This window comes from Halichoerus grypus, chromosome 3 (genome assembly GCF_964656455.1).
Source record: "Halichoerus grypus chromosome 3, mHalGry1.hap1.1, whole genome shotgun sequence".
Classification (NCBI taxonomy): domain Eukaryota; kingdom Metazoa; phylum Chordata; class Mammalia; order Carnivora; family Phocidae; genus Halichoerus; species Halichoerus grypus.
Window position 1 is genome coordinate 201,482,355 of NC_135714.1, and position 18,705 is coordinate 201,501,059.

Sequence of the window (18,705 nt, forward strand, 5' to 3'; positions counted from 1 at the left end):
ATCCAGGTGAGACACAAGAGTGGCCGGGCCATGGAGGTGATAAGGCATCACATTCTGCACAGGTGAGGTAGGAGCTAACGTTGGATTTGGGGTATGAAAGCAAGAGGGGAGGCAGGGGCGACAGCTTGTCCTAGCAGAAAGCCCCAGATCCGTATGTAGCTTGGCCTCCTGAGTCCATTGTTCTCCGACGTTCCCTCTCCTCTGGTGTTCTGAGTCCCGGGGACAGCGGCCTTTCATTTCTCAAGTGCCACGTGACCTCCCCCAGTCACCCTTGGCACAAGCTGAGCTTCTGCTTTGGGTTCCTCCTGCGCTGCCACCACCCCTTCATCTGATCTACTCATCTTCAGAGGGAGGTTAGAGTGCTTGTATCTGGAACGGCACCCCAAGACCAGGGCAGACCCCACTGTTGCCCTCGCTGTCCTTATCAGGACCACAGGGAGGTAACAGCAGGACTGTCACATGTCTAACGCCCAGATGACGAGCTGCCCGCCATGAACCGAGGGAGCGCACTGGACCCTTCGTTGCCACACTGAAGAGCTTGGCACGTTTTATACATAATACCTGCTCAGTAAGTGTGAGTGAGTGTAAGAATGAAGACAGAGAGTCACTGGGGCAGAGGGCACTCAGGGAGGGGTCTCAGGCCCTTTCCTGTCCTGCGGTGTTCACCGGGAGTCCACTCTGTCTCATGAGTAGTCCTGGCTTGGCTAATCTGCCAAGGGAACTGTTTTCCATCCAGAGAAGTTAGATGCCATATTTACATATCCTACCACTTCCAAGTCTCAGTGCCAAGCTTTGCCTTCGTATTTCTTTTTTTTTTTTTCACTGTTCAAAATTTATTTGGTATTTTAGTTAGTATGACACTTAGGATAGTTGGTTGCATTGTCTTTTTACATTATATGGCCATATAATAAGATCCTTTAGAACAGTTATGCACAATACATGCAATACTGAATCTATACATTGGATCCCAGGATGAGACTGACTGGAAAAGATGGATGAGGCATGTCAGGTGTTGGGGGAAGGAACCAGAAGTGACAGAACACACAGTAAACACACATCTGGTATGAAGAGCAACTACAGCTATGCAGTATTGGTAGTGATGTCTCTGAGATGGTGGGGCTAACTTACACGGACCAGCTCAGGGCTACAAAGCCAGGTATCATCCAGCATCGGGATACAGCTGCAGGGTTTGGTGAACCATTCCTATTTGGAGCTTTAGGAAACGAATGTTTTTTCTTAGGCCATTTTAATATTACTCGAGTAGCAGATCAGATAATAAGGACAATATACACAACCTCCAACTAAAATCCTGTTGTAGTCTAGACAGTGAAGTGGAACATTATAAAACTTTAAAACTGCAGCTCCTTTTGGATCCCCCAAAGTGTATCTGCCCTCTTCTTCAAACGGGCCTCCTCCTCAGGAGTCAGGGTCACCTTCACAACATCAGAAATTCCATTCTGTCCCAAGATGCAAGGAACGCTAAGGAAGACATCATCTTTAATTCCATACGGACCCTTAATCATGGTGGGAATTGGATGCACCGGCCTAAGATTCTTCATTATACTTTTGGCCAGATCTGCCACAGACAGTCCAATGGCCCAGGAAGTGTAGCCCTTCAGTTTGATCACCTCATAGGCATTGCCAACCACCTGTTTGTGAACCTCTTCCCACGGTTCCTCATCTGCATCAGTGCCTAAGTCAGGGTGCAGATTCTGCAGAGAGACACCAGCAACGTTCACTCCACTCCATACAGGCACGCTGGACAATTTTTGGTGTTCTAAGGAAAAGGCTGCCGTGCTGGAGGTCCATCATCTCTCCCTTCAGTTTGTCTTCCATGACATCAACAAGAGCAAGTTCATCTGCCAAGTCCTTCAGTAAGATACTGATGGCACAAGCCATGCCAACAGCACCAACCCCAACAACTGTCATCTTATTCTGGGGGGTGTGTTCTTCCTTAAGAAGATTCTGAATCAGCTGATCTTTGAGAGTTGCCATTTTGGACTTAGAACCAAAAGGAATTGGGAGTGCACATCGGGCGGGCAGGCGGGCGTCAGCGCCGCACGAGGTTGGATCCAGACTTGGTGGCGGCGGCTCCGACACTCTGCCTTCGTATTTCTAATGAGGTCCTGGGAGGATTGCAGTGGACACATTTTCTGTGACTAGAATGGAAAACCTGGAGGACTACAGGAACCGTCCCAAGGATGGTAGGAGCAAGAACCCCAGACAGAGTCACCCTTTGTGATAAGGGGCAACTACATAGGCCTTCCTTCCACCATCTATCCTAGAGCTAATAAACCTATGAAATTCCCGATTTTACTCAGATCTTGAAGGACAGGGAGGACCTCCAACAACACTTGCTTTTCAAAAGTAACCCACCAACAAAAATCAATCTGGATAAACAGACCCTGTGTCCTCGTGTGGTTTTATAGAATATTGTAAGCTGGGACACAACAGGAGACAGGCCTCCACGTACAAGAACCGTTGCAGGAAACATAAAGTGAGGGTAGAGAATACTCCACGCCTCATCGGTAAGACAGCAGCCCCGAAGGAGGTAGGGTTGGAGGACAGGACCACGGCGGCTCTGCCAGGAGAGAGGACCTAACCTCCGTGGAGCAGGGCACTCGGTCTCCTGCAGCTGTAGGATCAGGGGCCCACTGCGCTCTTGTTGGAGTGGAGTTTCTTCAATGGACGGAACAGGGAACGGGGCCCCAGACAGTGAGTGCCCCCTTTGGTCTGCCTGTTTTCTCAAACAAGGAATCATTCACATGGTCCCTCCTCACCAGCACCCCCAAACCTCCTGAGCCATGGGACATAAGGCAGAGGAGGTGGCATCCAACAGGACGGGGTGGGCAGACATCACCCATTTGTGTCCCTGCTTCATTGTGTCTCTGTTTCAGAATTTGCCCTCCATTAACCAAACTCAATCACATTTCACTTCCATTACATGTATCCCAAGGACCAAAGAGCAAATTTAGGGAAACTCTGCTTAGCGGTCACCAGGAAAATGGCATGTTAACTGTAACTTTCACTTTTGAGTTAAAACGACATATATGAGGGGCACCTGAGTGGCTCAGTCGATTAAGCCTCCGACTCTTGATTTTGGCTCAGGTCATGACCTGGGGTCCTGGGATTGAGCCCCTCATTGGGCTCCCGGCTCAGCAGGCAGTCTGCTTCTCTCCCTCTCCCTCTGCCCACTCACGCTTGCATGTGTTCTCTCTCACTAAAATAAATAAAATAAATCTTTTTTTTTAAATGACATCTATGAGATCCCTATATGCAAGTGTATGTCATATCACCCTTTTCGTTTTACTGACTGTATAATATTCCACTGTATGGATGCACCATACTTACCTTATCACTCCCCTGTTGACAGGTTGCTAGAGTCTTTGTTCTGACATTACACACAACAATGCTATAAGCATTTCATCTTAGTTGTCTTTAAGAGAATGTGTTTGGTACTGAGAAATGGCAGGGTTAAGCTGGAGAGTGTGTGTGTTTAAAATCTTAGTACGTACAAATCGCCCTTTAGAAAATGAATGTCCATTCATATTCCCATTAGAAATGTATTAAAATATCTGTTTCTCCACACTCTTAGATAATGGAGACTCAATTCTGGAATCAGGTAAACCCTGATTACTGTGTGGTTAAGCATTTTTTCATTTGTTTATTGGTCATGTTTTCTCTTCTGTATGCTTTAATAATTTTGTTGGGTTACCACTTCATTTTTATCTATAGATACATGTTCTTCTCATAGGTGTGATATTTAACCTTAGGTATTTTTTGCTTCCTTACCTCCCTTCTCTCTTTCTGGAATACCTACTGCTTAAACCCTCGTTGTCCTGGGACCATCTTCCTCATCTATCATCTTTTGCTCATAATTTCCATGCCTTTCCATTTTTGCTCTCAACTTTCAATTTGTAATTTTTTTTTTTTTTAGATCACCAATCTCTCCTTTGATATTGCCTTTCTATTTTTCATTCTTTGGGGAGTTTTCAGGTTCAGATATTAGATTTTCATTTATTTTTAAATATTCCTATTTTTGCAAATAGTCCTTCTTTCTCTCGAAGTATGCCTTTCTCATGGGATCCTGTTCTCATCTTATTGATCAAAGTGTATCTTCTCAAATTTCATCAAGAATAAATACACATTAACTCTAAAAAAAAATTTATCTACATTTTCTCCGTTGAAATGGCACCTACTCGAGTCCAGTTCAGTCTCTCCTACTTTGTTAAAATTCTCATTCTCCTTAAACTTATGGTCATTTCGTACCGACTGCTAAGCCCTACTCTTCCAGCAGACCGGCGATAGAGGTTTCCTTGACTAAGTAAGAAGTGCGGGATGTGTTTCACGAACAGAACCCCTCTGCTGTTTATCTTAGAATTTTGAGCATGTTGAGCTCAATGTTGAGCATCCCTACTCAAAAGCAGTTTCAGGGATCTCTTCATAGATCCATAGTGAAGAACTAGTGGAATTTGCTATGAAATATGTATAAGTGGTGAGTATTTTTAGGCTCAAGTTCTTTTCGTAAAATAACACGTTACAAACTTTTGAGCCCATCACTCTCTCTACATCCTTCTTTAGCTTTCATGGGTTACAAATCCTCCCTGCTCATCACAAGGAAAAATACATTTTTTTCTTTTCTTTCTCATTTTTTGTATCTATATGAGATGATGGTTGTTAACTAAACCTGTGGTAATTAATTTATGATATATGCAAGTCAAATCATTATGCTGTACACCTTAAACTTATATTACTGTGCTGTACATCAATTATATCTCAATAAAACTGGGGAAAAAAGAGAAAAAAGATCATCACTTCTGATATTGATGATATATCAATAAAGTAAGGATCTTTGTTATTTCTCTTCTCCTGCTTGGTTTAGGCTTTATTTGCTGTTCTTTCTCTAGCTCCTTTAGGTGTAGGGTTAGGTTGTGTACTTGAGACCTTTCTTGTTTCTTGAGAAAGGCTTGTATTGCTATATACTTTCCTCTTAGGACCGCCTTTGCTGCATCCCAAAGATTTTGAACTGTTGTGTTTTTATTTTCATTTATTTCCATGAATTTTTTTAATTCTTCTTTAATTTCCTGGTTGACCCATTCATTCTTTAGTAGGATGCTCTTTAGCCTCCATGTATTTGAGTTCTTTCCGACTTTCCTCTTGTGATTGAGTTCTAGTTTCAAAGTATTGTGGGCCAAATATATGCAGGGAATGATCCCAATCTTTTGGTACCAGTTGAGATCTGATTTGTGACATAGGATGTGATCTATTCTGGAGAATGTTCCATGGGCACTAGAGAAGAATGTGTATTCTGTTGCTTTGGGATGGAATGTTCTGAATATATCTGTGAAGTCCATTTGGTCCAGTGTGTCATTTAAAGTATTGATTTCCTTGTTGATCTTTTGCTTAGATGATCTGTCCATTTCAGTGAGGGAGGGTATTAAAGTCCCCCACTATTATTGTATTGTTGTCGATGTGTTTCTTTGATTTTGTTATTAATTGGCTTTTATAATTGGCTGCTCCCCTCTGAGAAACAAACTAAGGGTTCTAGAGGGGAGGGGGGTGGGGGGATGGGTTAGCCTGGTGATGGGTATTAAAGAGGGCACGTTCTGCATGGAGCACTAGGTGTTATACGCAAACAATGAATCATGGAACACTACATCAAAAACTAGTGATGTAATGTATGGTGATTAACATAACATAATAAAATAAAATTTAAAAAATAAATAAATTACATTAAAATTAGAAAAAATAGAGAAGAAAATAAAGGAGATGCTATGTTCTAAAAAAAATAAATCTTTTGTGCTATTGTTATGTATGGGTATCTATCTGGGTTATAATCAAGCTTCTGCAGCTCATACAGACAAAACTAGGTGCATAAATAGACCTCCTTCAGGAATTCTGCCTTTTCAGGCTTCTTTCTGGATAATTGGGCTACACACAGACATACTCATGCAAGGCTGATATTTAAGGGGTAATGAAGGCATGGTGAAAACCAGTACTAACATATAAAACCAGAAGTATTGCCAATTTACATAACTTCTTTGGGAAGTAATTTTTTTATTATTATGTATGCAAGAGAGGAGATACTTGTGCTCCTTGGCTCAGTTATTCTGTTTCTCAGAAATGACTGATCTTCAGTGGGTGCAAAGTTACGGTTATGCAAGATGAGTCAGTTCTAGCCGTCTGCTGCACAACATTGTGTCTATGGTTGAAATACTGTGTCGTGCACTTAAACATTTCTTAACAGGCTAAATCTCATGTTAAGAGTTCTTACCTCAATTTAAAAAAAAAGGTAATTGTCCTCAGGAAATAACAAAAGTATTTTGAGAAACTTTTTGAAAAAAAATCTCAATGTTCTAACTAGAACAATTATCTTAGCAAGCTATGGTATATCTACTTAATAGGATATATAATATATATCCCTTAGGTATAATAAACAGAAAAGCAAGTAAAAACCATTAAAATGCATAAGATAAAGATTTCAAGGCAATTTTCTCTTAGAAAATTCAAGAGACAAATGTTCATATATCTGATGTAAAATTAATTGTGATAAGTATGTCCAAAAGCAAAAAAAAAAAAAAAAAAAATGGATTTTAGGCCACAACATTAAGATTATTGGCGATTTTTAATTATTTTATCTTTGAAAATACCCTGTCAAGTTATTGCATAACTCTTAAATTTTATATATACATTTAAAAAGATAAAATAAATGTACCTAAGGATAAATATGTATGTATATATGTACAAAGACGTACTTTGATTGTAGACAAAGACATTGCACCAAGAAGGTCCTAAATCTAACATAAGGAAGAACTTCTGGGTATTAAGACTATAAAACATTAAAGCAAGTTCCCCAGAGAGATTCTGGAACCAACTTTGGGATTCATAAGAATCAGGTAACAACTGATATTTTTCTACCACCTACAGTAATTTTCGCAGTCCTGCTTGGATGCCGGAGTCCAGCTCCAGCCGGGGTGGGTCTCTCGTAGGAAAGGACGGCGTCGGCGAATGAGGAGACAAAGACACAGGATCAGGTTGCAAGCATCTCCTCCTGACAGCCTCGGAGGAACTTTATTTATATGTTAGGATTTTTTTGTTTTTCCACACTTTCGTAACATATGATTATTTTTTTTTACAATTTATCGAGATAATCTTAGATCATTTTCTGGATTACAGACATAGCCTTCTTTCATTTTTCCTTTGTAATGATTAACATGACCTTTATTGATTTCCGCTTATTGACTTTTGCTAAAACTAAAAAACAATACGCAAAGAGAAAGGTGCTAGACAGAGCGTGACCGTCTTGCTATTTTGTTCTATAGCGCAGGAAATATGGTGAACTGTGGAACAGCCTGAGCTGTTCCTTTCTTAGAATCTTGCCGTGTCTGAGGCGCCTGGGGGGCCTCGTGGAATTAGTTTCATTATGATTGCTTGGATAGGCGTAACTAAGATGAGTAGTCACTTTATCATGAAACCCCAGAAATATTCCCACAATTACAAAGGTTGCCATAAACAAAATGAGAGAGAAGAGCGGGAGCCAGCTGTGGAGTTTTCAGGATCGTCCCCCATACTTGGACCTTGTCAAACAGCATGAGTAGCTTGGCTCGCGCCACTTGGAGACCAGGGAATGAGCACTGTGGGCTCTCCAGGCAAGGTCCGAGTCAGCAGCTCTGTTGGTTACACTTGTGTTGTACTTTTCACAGAAGCCTGCTTCGTGCAGGACCCTGAGGATGGCAAGGCTTTATGGACACCAGTTGTACCCCTGGTGGGAAGAGACCTTTGAGCTAGCAATTGTTTTTGGTCATTACAGGACAGTCATACCACGCCTGGCTGCCTCCATTTCTGCTCTCCACACCCACCTTGCACACACAGTGTCCTGCCTCCCACTGCACCCTGGGCCTTCCATGAGCTTTGATCCCTGTGACCCATCCATCCCCCAGAGCGTCCCTTCATCAAAGAATCTATTTTCTCCTCAACACCCCAGGTCTGCTGGGGTAGGCGCCGGGTGGGCAGGCTCGTCAACCAAATCCTATGACTTGGCTTCCTATGCCTTTAATAACAGCCACGCCAGGTTTTTTCTACCTGTCCTCACATGTGGTGGTCACCATAGCCTGCAGGCTTGGACTGACTCAGCTTAACTCTTGGGTCAGAGGAAATTACCTTCCTGGACCCAGGGAGTCCCCTAGTCATAAGTACAAAAATTAAAATTAGTATGTCCAAATGAAGTGAAACTGAGATCATTAACCCAGTGTCTGTCTCTTTCTTGATAGACCAAAATAACTCCTGGGAGTTGGACGACCAACATTAGCGTTGCCTATGAGGAAAGCAGGGATCGGGATCCACCCGGGCTGCGGGGAAAGGACATAGAGCCCAGTTAGGAGACAGGAGTCTGATTAAACGTCTCTTTAGGTCTAAGTGCATCAGTGGAGGCTGTGGTTAAGCATGGGGCTTTGGGGAGAGCAGGAAACCCTCGAGTCTGGTTCTCTCTCTTCTGCTTGCTTCCTATGGGTCCTTTCTGTGATTTGCCTCCACTCTGCTCTTCTTCTCTGGGGGTTCCGAGAACACCCTTAGAGAATTCATTGCTACCCCCCACCTGTTTATCCGAGGCACTTGAAATGGGCCAGTTATTGTTCCCTATTTCATTGTAGGACATATTAAGGGCAGAGTTAAGTGATCCAACCCAAATCAGGTGGTGATCAGATGACATATCCAGCACACTAACCCAGCTCACTTCAAGCCAGAAAAGTCCAAGTGTGGGCTTTTTTTGTCTTACACGACACCGACGTTTCTAAGAGAAACACACAGATGTTTCTCAGAATGTTTCCTGGCCACAACCTCAGAGAGATGGACCCTGGCCAGGATGGGGGCTCAAGCTCTGGGGAAAGGCACTGTCCCTGCAGGAGGGCATGTGACTCTGTGAGCCCCAGATGCCACTAGATGTGGGTGTGTGAGCAGAGGAAATAGCCCTCACCAAGAATGCTGATGCTTGGGCCCTAGCCTTGACTCTAGTAATAATTGTGTCGCTGCTTTGTGTAACCCCTGATGGGCAGAGTGGGCAAACATGTCCTTCTCAACCCAAGCTCTTCGTGACAATCAGTGAGTTGTATTTGTAAGAACAAAAATTAAAATTAGAATGTCCAAATGAAAGGAAACTGAGAGCTATTTCTGTAAGTGACCCAAGTACAATACCTCAGCAGACAAAGGAGGTGTGATTGCAGGAGCTTGGTGCTCTCTCCTGTGATGAATTATGTTGAGCCTAGAAGAGAAAGAAAGTCCTATGAAGTAAACAAGACAAGAATCTGGTGTAGGACTCTTGGAAAATGACAAATGACCCTTAGCCAAGGGTCTGGTGAGATTGTTAGCCGCACAGGGGGTTGTAATATAGAGGATCAACTACAGAATTGAGTTAGGACAGTGGGAAAAAAGCCCCAAAGGAGTTTCTGGAGCTAGGAGGAAAGGAGGTTGGTTATGTTGATCAGTCACCTTTTGTCTTTATTTGAAGCTACAGGAAAAAAGACAAAAGGAAGACACGGGAGAAAGGGCCTACGTAGATTTTTGGGTAAGAGGAAGTCAGTGGAAAGATCATTTCAAGGGGATATTGTGCTAAGAATTGTTAGCCAAAGAGTAAAAACAGTTACCCCCAGCCAAAATCGGGTGGTGGAGACCCAGGTTATTATTTCCTTTGGTCCAAACCCAAGGGCTGTGTTGACCCAATTCAAGTGGCTGGGAACCACACACTTGGTGAAACTTCTGATGAATGGAGGGAATGGTCCTACCTTAGACAATCAAGGCACTCTTCTATGATTTTCAGGGGAGCATGAGATTGTCCCACTGGAATAGTGGAAGCTGAAAATTCTGTTTATTTCTCCAGGAATAAAAAGGAGGATGTGAAGCACAGTATGTAGTAAAACAGACACATGGGGAGGAAGAAATGCTTCTGAAAAGGTAAGAAGCCAGTCTGGCTTGAGGAAACCTGAGTATGAACATAAGTACAACTTTGAGAGCAGAAAGGCGAATCTAGCCAACCCACGTTTTTCACTAAGAGATGTAACTTCCAGAATCAACAGAATTGTAAAGCCAGAGAGTCTTAACTTTAAAGGGCACAGCCAAGCTTTTGGTCCTCAGGACACAGGAAAATGGGTTTGAACCTGACAAATTTAAAGGAAGAAACTGGCATCTAGCATTCCTTTTCTTAAAAAAAACAAAAACCAGTGTAGCATAGAAACAAATATAAATGTTATCATCTTTTCAAGAATGGCATTTGGATGGAATATTTTCTGATTCCTTGAATATTTCAGGGTGATTTTCTCCTTTAACCCATGAGAGATAAATCAGCCATAAAACCAAATCCTTGCAACACAATTTTCCTCTTAAAATCTCAAAGGCGCCATTCCTCATCTGGTATTTCGTGTAGTGTAAAACACACAAGGCAGGTCTGCTTTTGTTCTTTTGCAGGATGCCCAATTTCGGCAGGTTTCTTTTCTTTTCGCTTATTCTTCAAACATTTCATTTAGTCATATTTAACTGTAATTCTCATTTTATTAGTTTCATCTGAAAAATTAGTAAACCCTACTAACTGGCTTATTCTGATAACTTTCTAATTCACATACGATTTCAAAATTGTATTTTAACATTATTTCTTTAAAATAGAAGGCAAGTGGGTGGGGGGGATGGGTGAAGCAGGCAAAGGGAATTAAGAGTACACTTGTTGTGATGAGCACAGAGTGATGTAGGGAATTGTTGAATCACTATATTGTATCCCTGAAACTAATATAATACTGTATGCTAATTATAATGGAATTAATTTTTAAAGAAAAATATCAGTAATTTCTTTTAATTTTAAAAATAAAGATATGAGAAGTGGTGAACCATATGGTCAAAATCAATTGCAAATGTATTGAGGCAGGAAAGAACTTGACAATTGAGACACTAACAATTGTTGGGATATAAACATTGAGCCCAGTGCTCAGCAAGGATGCAGTAATAATTCAGCAAGAGTCACATCATTTCTTCTGATTTCCCCTATACATTTCTCATTAAAAATTAATTCACCTTTTAAAATTTGTAATTGTATTGTCATAAGAACACTTCACATGCCATCTATCCTCTTAACAAATTTTAAGGGTACATTATTGTTGACTCTAGGTACAGTGTTGTACAGTAGATCTCTAGAGCTTATTCGTCTTGAGTAAGTGAAACTTAATACCTGTTGATCATTAACCCCCATTTCGCCCTCCTTCCAGCCCCCCATAACCACAATTCCACCTCCTTTCTTCTTTGAAAACTTTCTGTTTTCATCCCAGGGATCATATAGCCACGAGGTTGGCTCACCTGGCTTTCTTTGGTGTCTCGCCTTCTCTAATAACTTTCCTACCACGTCTTTATTCCCCTTCTGTCTGGAATGCCAACTCAAATTTGACCTTCATGCCATTAATTCAACTTCCAGAGGATCAATGTTCCTTGCCACCATAAACTTTTCTTTGCTCTTCCAATTCATTGTTTTTATCTTAGCCCGCCATTCGATTTCACCTTGTTTGGTCCTTAGAGACACTTGCTTCTAATTAGTAGATGCTATGGCTTTTTTTTTTTTTTTTAATACATGAGACAGGATTGTCATCTGATTCCTGCAACTGAATCTTTTCCCCAAAATAAATGGCTTGCTTAGTCTTCCCAATAATATTCCAGTATCTTTATTTTGCACCTTTTTTTCTTATGCTTTGTGTTGATTTGAATTCTATCTCTACTGGAAAATATGTGAATTCATTCAACAGTTATCCATTGAGCGCCTACTGTATGACAAACACTGTTCTAGGTCCTAAAGATAAAGTAAAGAACCAACCACACAAAACCTCTGCATGAATGGAGTGTACATTCTCATGGGGCAAATAAGTAAGTGGAAAGAGCAATGGCTTCACTCACCAGAGAGCAGTGGAGCCCTATCTCAGAGCCACCTGGATGGCAGCTGGGTGGGATTCTCAGCCAAATTCTAACCATCTAGTACTCATTTAGTGAAATGGTGAGACTGAAATTAGAAATAAAAACTCTACGAGTCATCGGGCAGCAACACCACTTTGCTATTATTGTCATTATTGTTATTCTTATTTCTAACGGACATCCTAGTTCCTGGGAAGTGGTGTCTCTGTGGTTTGAATTGCATTTCCCGAATAATTACTGATGTTGAATACCTTCCCTGTGTTTGTTGGCCATTTGCATTTCTTCTCTGGAGAAATGTTTATTCAAGTCCTCTGCCCATTTTTAAATTAGGTTGTTTATCTAATTATTGTTGAATTATATCAAGGTTTTTTTAATATATAAAAATGTTTTGCCACTCTCAAATGTTTTCAAACCCAAGGACATCTTTCATCTCTCCTTCCACCATCTTCTTCTGTATGAGTAAAATGCACACCAGAATAATTATCTTCCATGTTGGGACAAATTGAGGTTTAGTTCCTTTCAGCCCTGTAATTATAAGAACCAATGAGCCTACGACCAGATTAATGAGATTATTCAATGAGCTTGATTTCCTAGTTTGTCTTCTGTTGGGATGGCATGCCTAATTCTCCAACACTACTCATGAAATTCTTCCTTAATGGTTGTATCTGAATCTGTGACTTGGAAATAATAGATCTGCATATAAAGAAAAAAGTGGGTGATAAATTCTAATATAATACTGTTCATGTATTTCTCTCCCAGGTGAGCTACCTTTCTAACATAGCTCATAAAATTTCCAAACTATACAGAAAACAATTTCCAAACTCTAATCTCACAACTACTTGAGTGCTGCCTGGACTGCTAGAAAAAATATACCATCCACGTTTACCTTAAATCTTTTCTAAATCAGATAAGTCTAATTAGCAAGAAAGAACACAAAGTACGAAACATGCTTCTTATGGTTTCTCCTACCAAGGTGACTTTTAAAAAACAACCCATATATTTGGATATATACATGCTAGAATTTGTACAGAACAGTAATTCTTGTATCTCATAGCTATACTTTCTCCATCCATGGAAGTGGATTCAGAATTACAATCATTCATTGGAAGTTGTGAACTTAAGATATGTTCTTGGTGTGGAAGCCAATTTTCTCAAGGATCGAATTGAGATGCTTATGCCTTTTTCACAATGGGAAAATCTGGAGATGTGTTCAGAATAAATGCTCCAGAGAAAAAGAATTTCAAATTTTAACAGATTTCTCATAGACTATTTGACCCACACACATATACATCTTGGTATCTATTTTATGATTACTTAGTTCATAGTTACTGATAGGGTGAACTTTTGTTGGCAAAGAGAGAAAAGGAACATTTAGTTCCCAAATAATTCCTCCTTAACTCCTATTTTCACATTTTTTAAAGATTTCATTTATTTATTTATTTATCTATTTATTTTGAGAGAGAGAGAGAGAGAGGGCTCCGGGGGAGGGGCAGAAGGGGAGGGAGAGGAAGAGGGAGAGAATCCCAAGCAGACCCCATGCTGAGTGCGGAGCCCAATCTGGGGCTTGATCTCATGACCCTGAGATCATGACCTGAGCCAAAACCAAGATCGATGCTTAACTGACTGAGCCACCCTGAGGCCCCTCCTTAACTCCTATTTTCACAGGTGTTTTTATAAGGTACAGAAAAGCCAGTGAATCAGGGTAACCTTTATCAGAACCCACACTGTCTTTGTTTCCTCTTTCTGGTCCTGGAATGTCCAAAGTGAACTTCTGGCCCTCACCTCTTCTGGCCACCCACATTGCTCACCTGTGCCCTTGCTCACCTCCAGAAAACTGGGGCCACCACCTGACTTCTCATCGAAATCCATTGTCTGAGTAAGACGCATGGTCAGATAGTGTTGTGGATGGCATAAATCAGATGGGAGACCACCTAAAAGAACTCATATGCAGCTCTTATAAAAAATGAGGAAGCTCTCCATGCACCTCATTAAAAAATCTCTAAGGTACATCATATAAAAAAGGCAAGTCCAGAGTAAGAAGTATAGTCTGTCACTGCTTCTACAGGAAGGGGCATAGAGATTCATCTCTGTGTATGAACACATGGAGAATGTCTGGAAGGATGGATAGGAAACTAGCAACAGCTATCATGAAGGCCTGGAGAATGGGATTGGAAGAAGGCTTGTTTTTCATTTCTTAGTAAGTGAATTTTAAGGGAAATAAACCTAAGTTTATTTGATGCTGGGTCCTAAGCCAAATAGGGGCAGAATGAGTAGCTACAGCAACTGGGCATTTTAGCGTCATCTGTTACATAAAGCTGCGTGGAAAGCTGTCTTTCCAGACCCAGCTCTAATGACATCCTCCTTATAAAGCCTCGCCTGGCGTCCCCCGAGGCGGGCTCCATCCTGCGGCCCCAGTACCCTGCAGAGCCTGCCCCTTGTGTCCCGCTAGGCTGCCCCCTCTTTCAGTCAAGACAACTTTGTCGAATGAGAGAAGACTCTACCTTCTTCCTTCCTCCGCCGAAGTAGACAACTTCCTGACTTTTAATACATAAATTAGATTTGCCACGTTTAAACAAAAAATGTTGTATGTTGTGTCTGGGTTTTTTTTTCATGCAGGGTGTTTGCGAGGCGCATCCGTGCTGTAAGCATCTGTGGCCGTGGCTGTTCTATGTTCACTGCTGTGGGGGAAGTGCCTTACTGGTTTCATTACTGGGTGGAATCCACTACGTGGGTTGTGTTCTGTTGATAGCTATAGTGAAGGGGGCTATAACAACACTCTTGGGCACGTCTCTCGGTGCACAGGGGCCTACATCTGTTGGGTATACACCTGGGAGTGTATTCCCGTGACCAATTCATGTGCTCATACCGCCCAAACAAAAGCTTCCTGAGGGCAGGAAACGTGTTGGCACATGGCCGTCTCTGTCCCCCACCACAGCACCTGCTCTACGGAGCCCCTCACAGCTGTTGGTTCTCTTTCCAGGGCAACCTTGGTATACCTAGCCGCCGGTCAAGCCCTGCTTCTCCCAATACCAAGAAGCTTGTCTATTTTTAGGCAGAAAGGAAGAGTATCCAGTACTTTCTGCCCACAGCCTTACTCAGTAGACCAGATAAATGTGCTCATTCCTGATCAGTGTTCCCAAAAACCTATAAATGTCCCATTTTTGTGTCCTTTGTACTCCACTCCACTGTTTTGTTGGCTTGGTTTTTCTGCACAGGAGGGCTGGCAAAGCTGGAGGGAACCTTGAACCATGAAGGTCCTCTTTCTTTTCGCTGTCCTCTTCTGTCTGGTCCAAGTGAACTCAGGTAAATGTCTCCCGGCTGATGCAGAAAGCTGCTGGAGGTGAGAGGGCAGATAGGGCAGGAACCCCAGGGATGAATGTCCATGTGGAGGGCTAGAGTGTCTGTGTGTTGTTAATGGTGCAGGTGGACCCCTCTGGGGCTCAGCTCTGGACTGTTTAGGTCTTCCCTGTGAAGAGTTTTTTAAAAAGTGAAATACGGGTGATCAGGGTCATCTAACACAAGACAAAGGGGCACCTTAGCTCTGATATATTTAGGAAACATTCACCGCAGTCTGAGAAAAGTTCCCAGGAGAAAATGACAGTTACATGAATGTCAGAGCTGGAAGGGACTATGGGTCTTCCATGGTGGCCCTGTGCTCTACAGGGAGGGGACGCCCAGCTCCTGGGAAAGTGATGGTGTATGGCGGGGTGCTCCTCAGTTATAGCCTGAGCAGTGAGTGACTGGTGACTAGGACAGCGTTCCTCCAGCATCCCCTCCTCGGGTGATCAGGTCTGCAGGAGAACACTGAGGCATCGCTGGTTAAACAAACTGTCCAAGGAGAGAGAATTAGCTACTGGAGGAGGTAAGACTAAAATGCAGATCTCCAGGTCCCTACGCTTGTGGTTCTTCTACCTTCATTACTGTGGGGCCCATGTCTTCATGTGGCTGTCCTCCCCAAGCCATGGCAGAGCCCAGGTGATATGGGATCCCAGGGTAGGCCCCAGTTTTTGCTGAGATCTTGCACAAGGTTGTTTTTTACATTGTGCCATACTGGGATTCCTGGGTGGTTCAGTCAGTGAAGCATCTGCCTTCAGCTCAGGTCATGATATCAGGGTCTGGGATTAAGCCCTGTGTTGGGCTCCCTGCTCGCAGGCAACCTGCTTCTCCCTCTCCCTCTGCCTCTCCCCCTGCTTGTGCTCTCTCTCTAACAAATAAATAAATAAAGTCTTTAAAAATAAAATAAAATAAAATAAATGGTGCAAGACCAATACTGTGGGCATTTTGTGGTTTTTGTTGGTTTTTATGGTCATCATAGGTGACATTTGCAGACCTGACATCAGAACTGTCATTCAACCATCTCATTCCCAAATAGGAAGAGCTCTTTTTTTTGAGATAGAATTGACATATGACCTTATACTAGTTTCAGGTATACAGTATAATGATTCCGTGTTTGTATGTATTGTGAAATGACCACCCCAAGAAGCCTAGTCAATGTCCGTCACCACACATAGTTATACCTTTTTTTTCTTGTGACAAATAGAAAATACTTTCCATATAGGGTAGTTGTGCTTGACCTACAAGTTCACAAGTCATGGTGAAGAAAAAGGTTTTCTTTTCTTCTTTTCATCGTAAGACACGAAAACTAAAAATGGGGCCACAAGCTGAGAATCAGAACTATTTACAATTTTCCTAGAGACCGAGACCCACCCCTCCTTTATTCCACTCTGTTCTCTGAAAATTCTTTGTTTTCCCCTAATGCACTAAGTCCTGTCTGTCACCAGGAAGCTTGAGAATCCTGATATAATAATATTGGACAAAATATACACCCTTCTGGAAACATTTTGAGGTATAGGTTATTGTCCGTTTTAAAGCTAAGAAACCAAAGCTCAGTTAAACTGGAACTAGTCCAAAGACTCTGAACTTTGGAGGAATATAGTAAATATTCAGAGTTGGGCTGTGGGCCAGGGTCATCTTTTATTCTCTGTGCCACATGAACTCAATATCAACTCTCTTCTATTGCATCAACAGGGGATATTCCACCTGGAATCAGAGATGTTATCTGCCTTACGCAGCACGGAATCTGCAGACTTTTCTTCTGCCATTTTGGTGAGAAAAAGGCTGAAATCTGTTCTGATCCCTGGAATAGGTGCTGCCTACCAAATATAGACGCAGAAGGAAGAAATAAACCAGAGGTGGATAGCAAAAACAATGGCAAAAGCAATAAAGCTGAGACCTAACATGTAAGCTTCTGGAATGCAGGAGGGCTCTTGAAGCATCCAAGGACTTAGAAGGACATGTGGCTTATCGAAAGTGCTCAATAAATATTTGTTGAATGAATCCGGCAGCAAGGGTGAAGGTCTGATGAAAGAATTTTCCTAAAAGCTTGCTTACTTTACCTTTTCTGTTTTTTTTTCCTTAAAAAAATCTCAGAATTTTGCAATAGCCTACCTCCTTTCCATGTTCCTGAGAGTATCTCTCACTGACCCACAGACAGGGGTGGACTAGAGACCAAGCTCCAGATTGATCTCATCCACAGAGGGACAGAAATGCAGTCAGTCAATCCTCTGGCCCCTTTCTCACCAAATGCCATCTGCCTTATCATCAGACCCAACACCAGCCTCCACCTACCTATGCCCCGGTCCTGACGAGCCTCATCCCCTCCCCTCCCAGCCTCACAACAGGTGACATATAAATAGGAGTTCAGTTTGCAAAAACAACTCAACATTTACTCTTAGGTTATCCCACCTGATGAACACAACACAGTCTTATGGAGGATGTAGAAGCAGCTCCATTTGGGGGATGGAAGGAAAATGAAAACCGAATGGTTGAGTGGACTGCCCAGGTCGGCAGGTCGTTGGAGGGATTCTGATGTGCTCACGATGCAGTGTTACTTCTAAACAACAGACTTCCGAACACCTGTAGCGAGGTAGAGCTTCTATTCACGAAGATTCCTTGCACTTACAACTCACTGCCCTTTGCTTGTCTCTGGATCCTGCTCACACGTGCTGTCTATACCACACCTTTGAGCCAGGCACCCCAAGAGTAGTGAATATTAATTCCAGGTAAGAAATGTCAGAAAATACTTAAAACAATTGTGCTGATGGATGTGGGAGACCCCGTGCCAAGCTTTTTCTAGACTAATAGCTTGAGAAGTTGCCTCATGTCAGTATTCCTGCTCACTGCCTGAATCCGGTCTGCTCATGAATAAGCTGAACTCGAAGAGTCACCTGAAAAATAGACTCTTGGGTTCCTGTCTCGATTCCCAGGTCAAGTGTCAAGGAACATTTGGAGAAATGCCTTGGGCCTCTCCCCAAGCTCTTCTACTTTTTGTTTTTTATGTTCTTTTTTTTTTTTGAAGAGTTTTTAATAACTTTATTAGAGACTATATTGGAAATGTGACCTGGATTCACAATAAAAATTCAAAGTTAGAAAGCTACTAAAAAATGAATATATAGTGATATTTAAAGAAAAATCCAGAGAATAGTGCAAAATACCAAAAGGAGTATAATAAGTAATATTATATCTTAAGATTATTATAATCCTCTTTCTGTCAGTGTTTTATAAGTTTTCAAGAGTAGGAATTAAACAAATATAGAAATATTTAGCCCAAAACATAATTCAAAATATCACAGAAAATGGATTGCTTTTGATCTTGAGACTTCCTTATATTCCCTCATTTCAGGATAAGAAAAATAACTGTTTATAAATACATTCCCCCATGAGCTTACTAGGTGCTAAAATGCTTTATATTTTTCTGGACTATTTCTAGTA

The 18,705-nt window shown here is 41.9% G+C and overlaps 1 protein-coding gene and 1 pseudogene across 1 annotated transcript; one reads left to right on the plus strand and one right to left on the minus strand.

The window, feature by feature from the left end:
* Positions 1-1,277: 1,277 nt before the first annotated feature.
* LOC118529197 (L-lactate dehydrogenase A chain pseudogene) lies at positions 1,278-2,015 on the minus strand (annotated as a pseudogene).
* A 13,167-nt stretch (positions 2,016-15,182) lies between these two features.
* On the plus strand, positions 15,183-17,171 carry LOC118529211 (sperm-associated antigen 11A-like). Its single transcript, XM_036081997.2, has 2 exons — positions 15,183-15,237; positions 16,963-17,171. The coding sequence occupies exons 1-2, from the start codon at positions 15,183-15,185 to the stop codon at positions 17,169-17,171; spliced, it is 264 nt and encodes an 87-aa protein (XP_035937890.1).
* Positions 17,172-18,705: the final 1,534 nt, after the last annotated feature.

Coding starts and splice junctions, on each gene's coding strand:
- LOC118529211 (XM_036081997.2), top strand. CDS start 15,183: ATGAAGGTCCTCTTTCTTTTCGCTGTCCTCTTCTGTCTGGTCCAAGTG. Junction 15,238..16,962: donor TCTGGTCCAAGTGAACTCAG/GTAAATGTCTCC, acceptor TTGCATCAACAG/GGGATATTCCACCTGGAATC.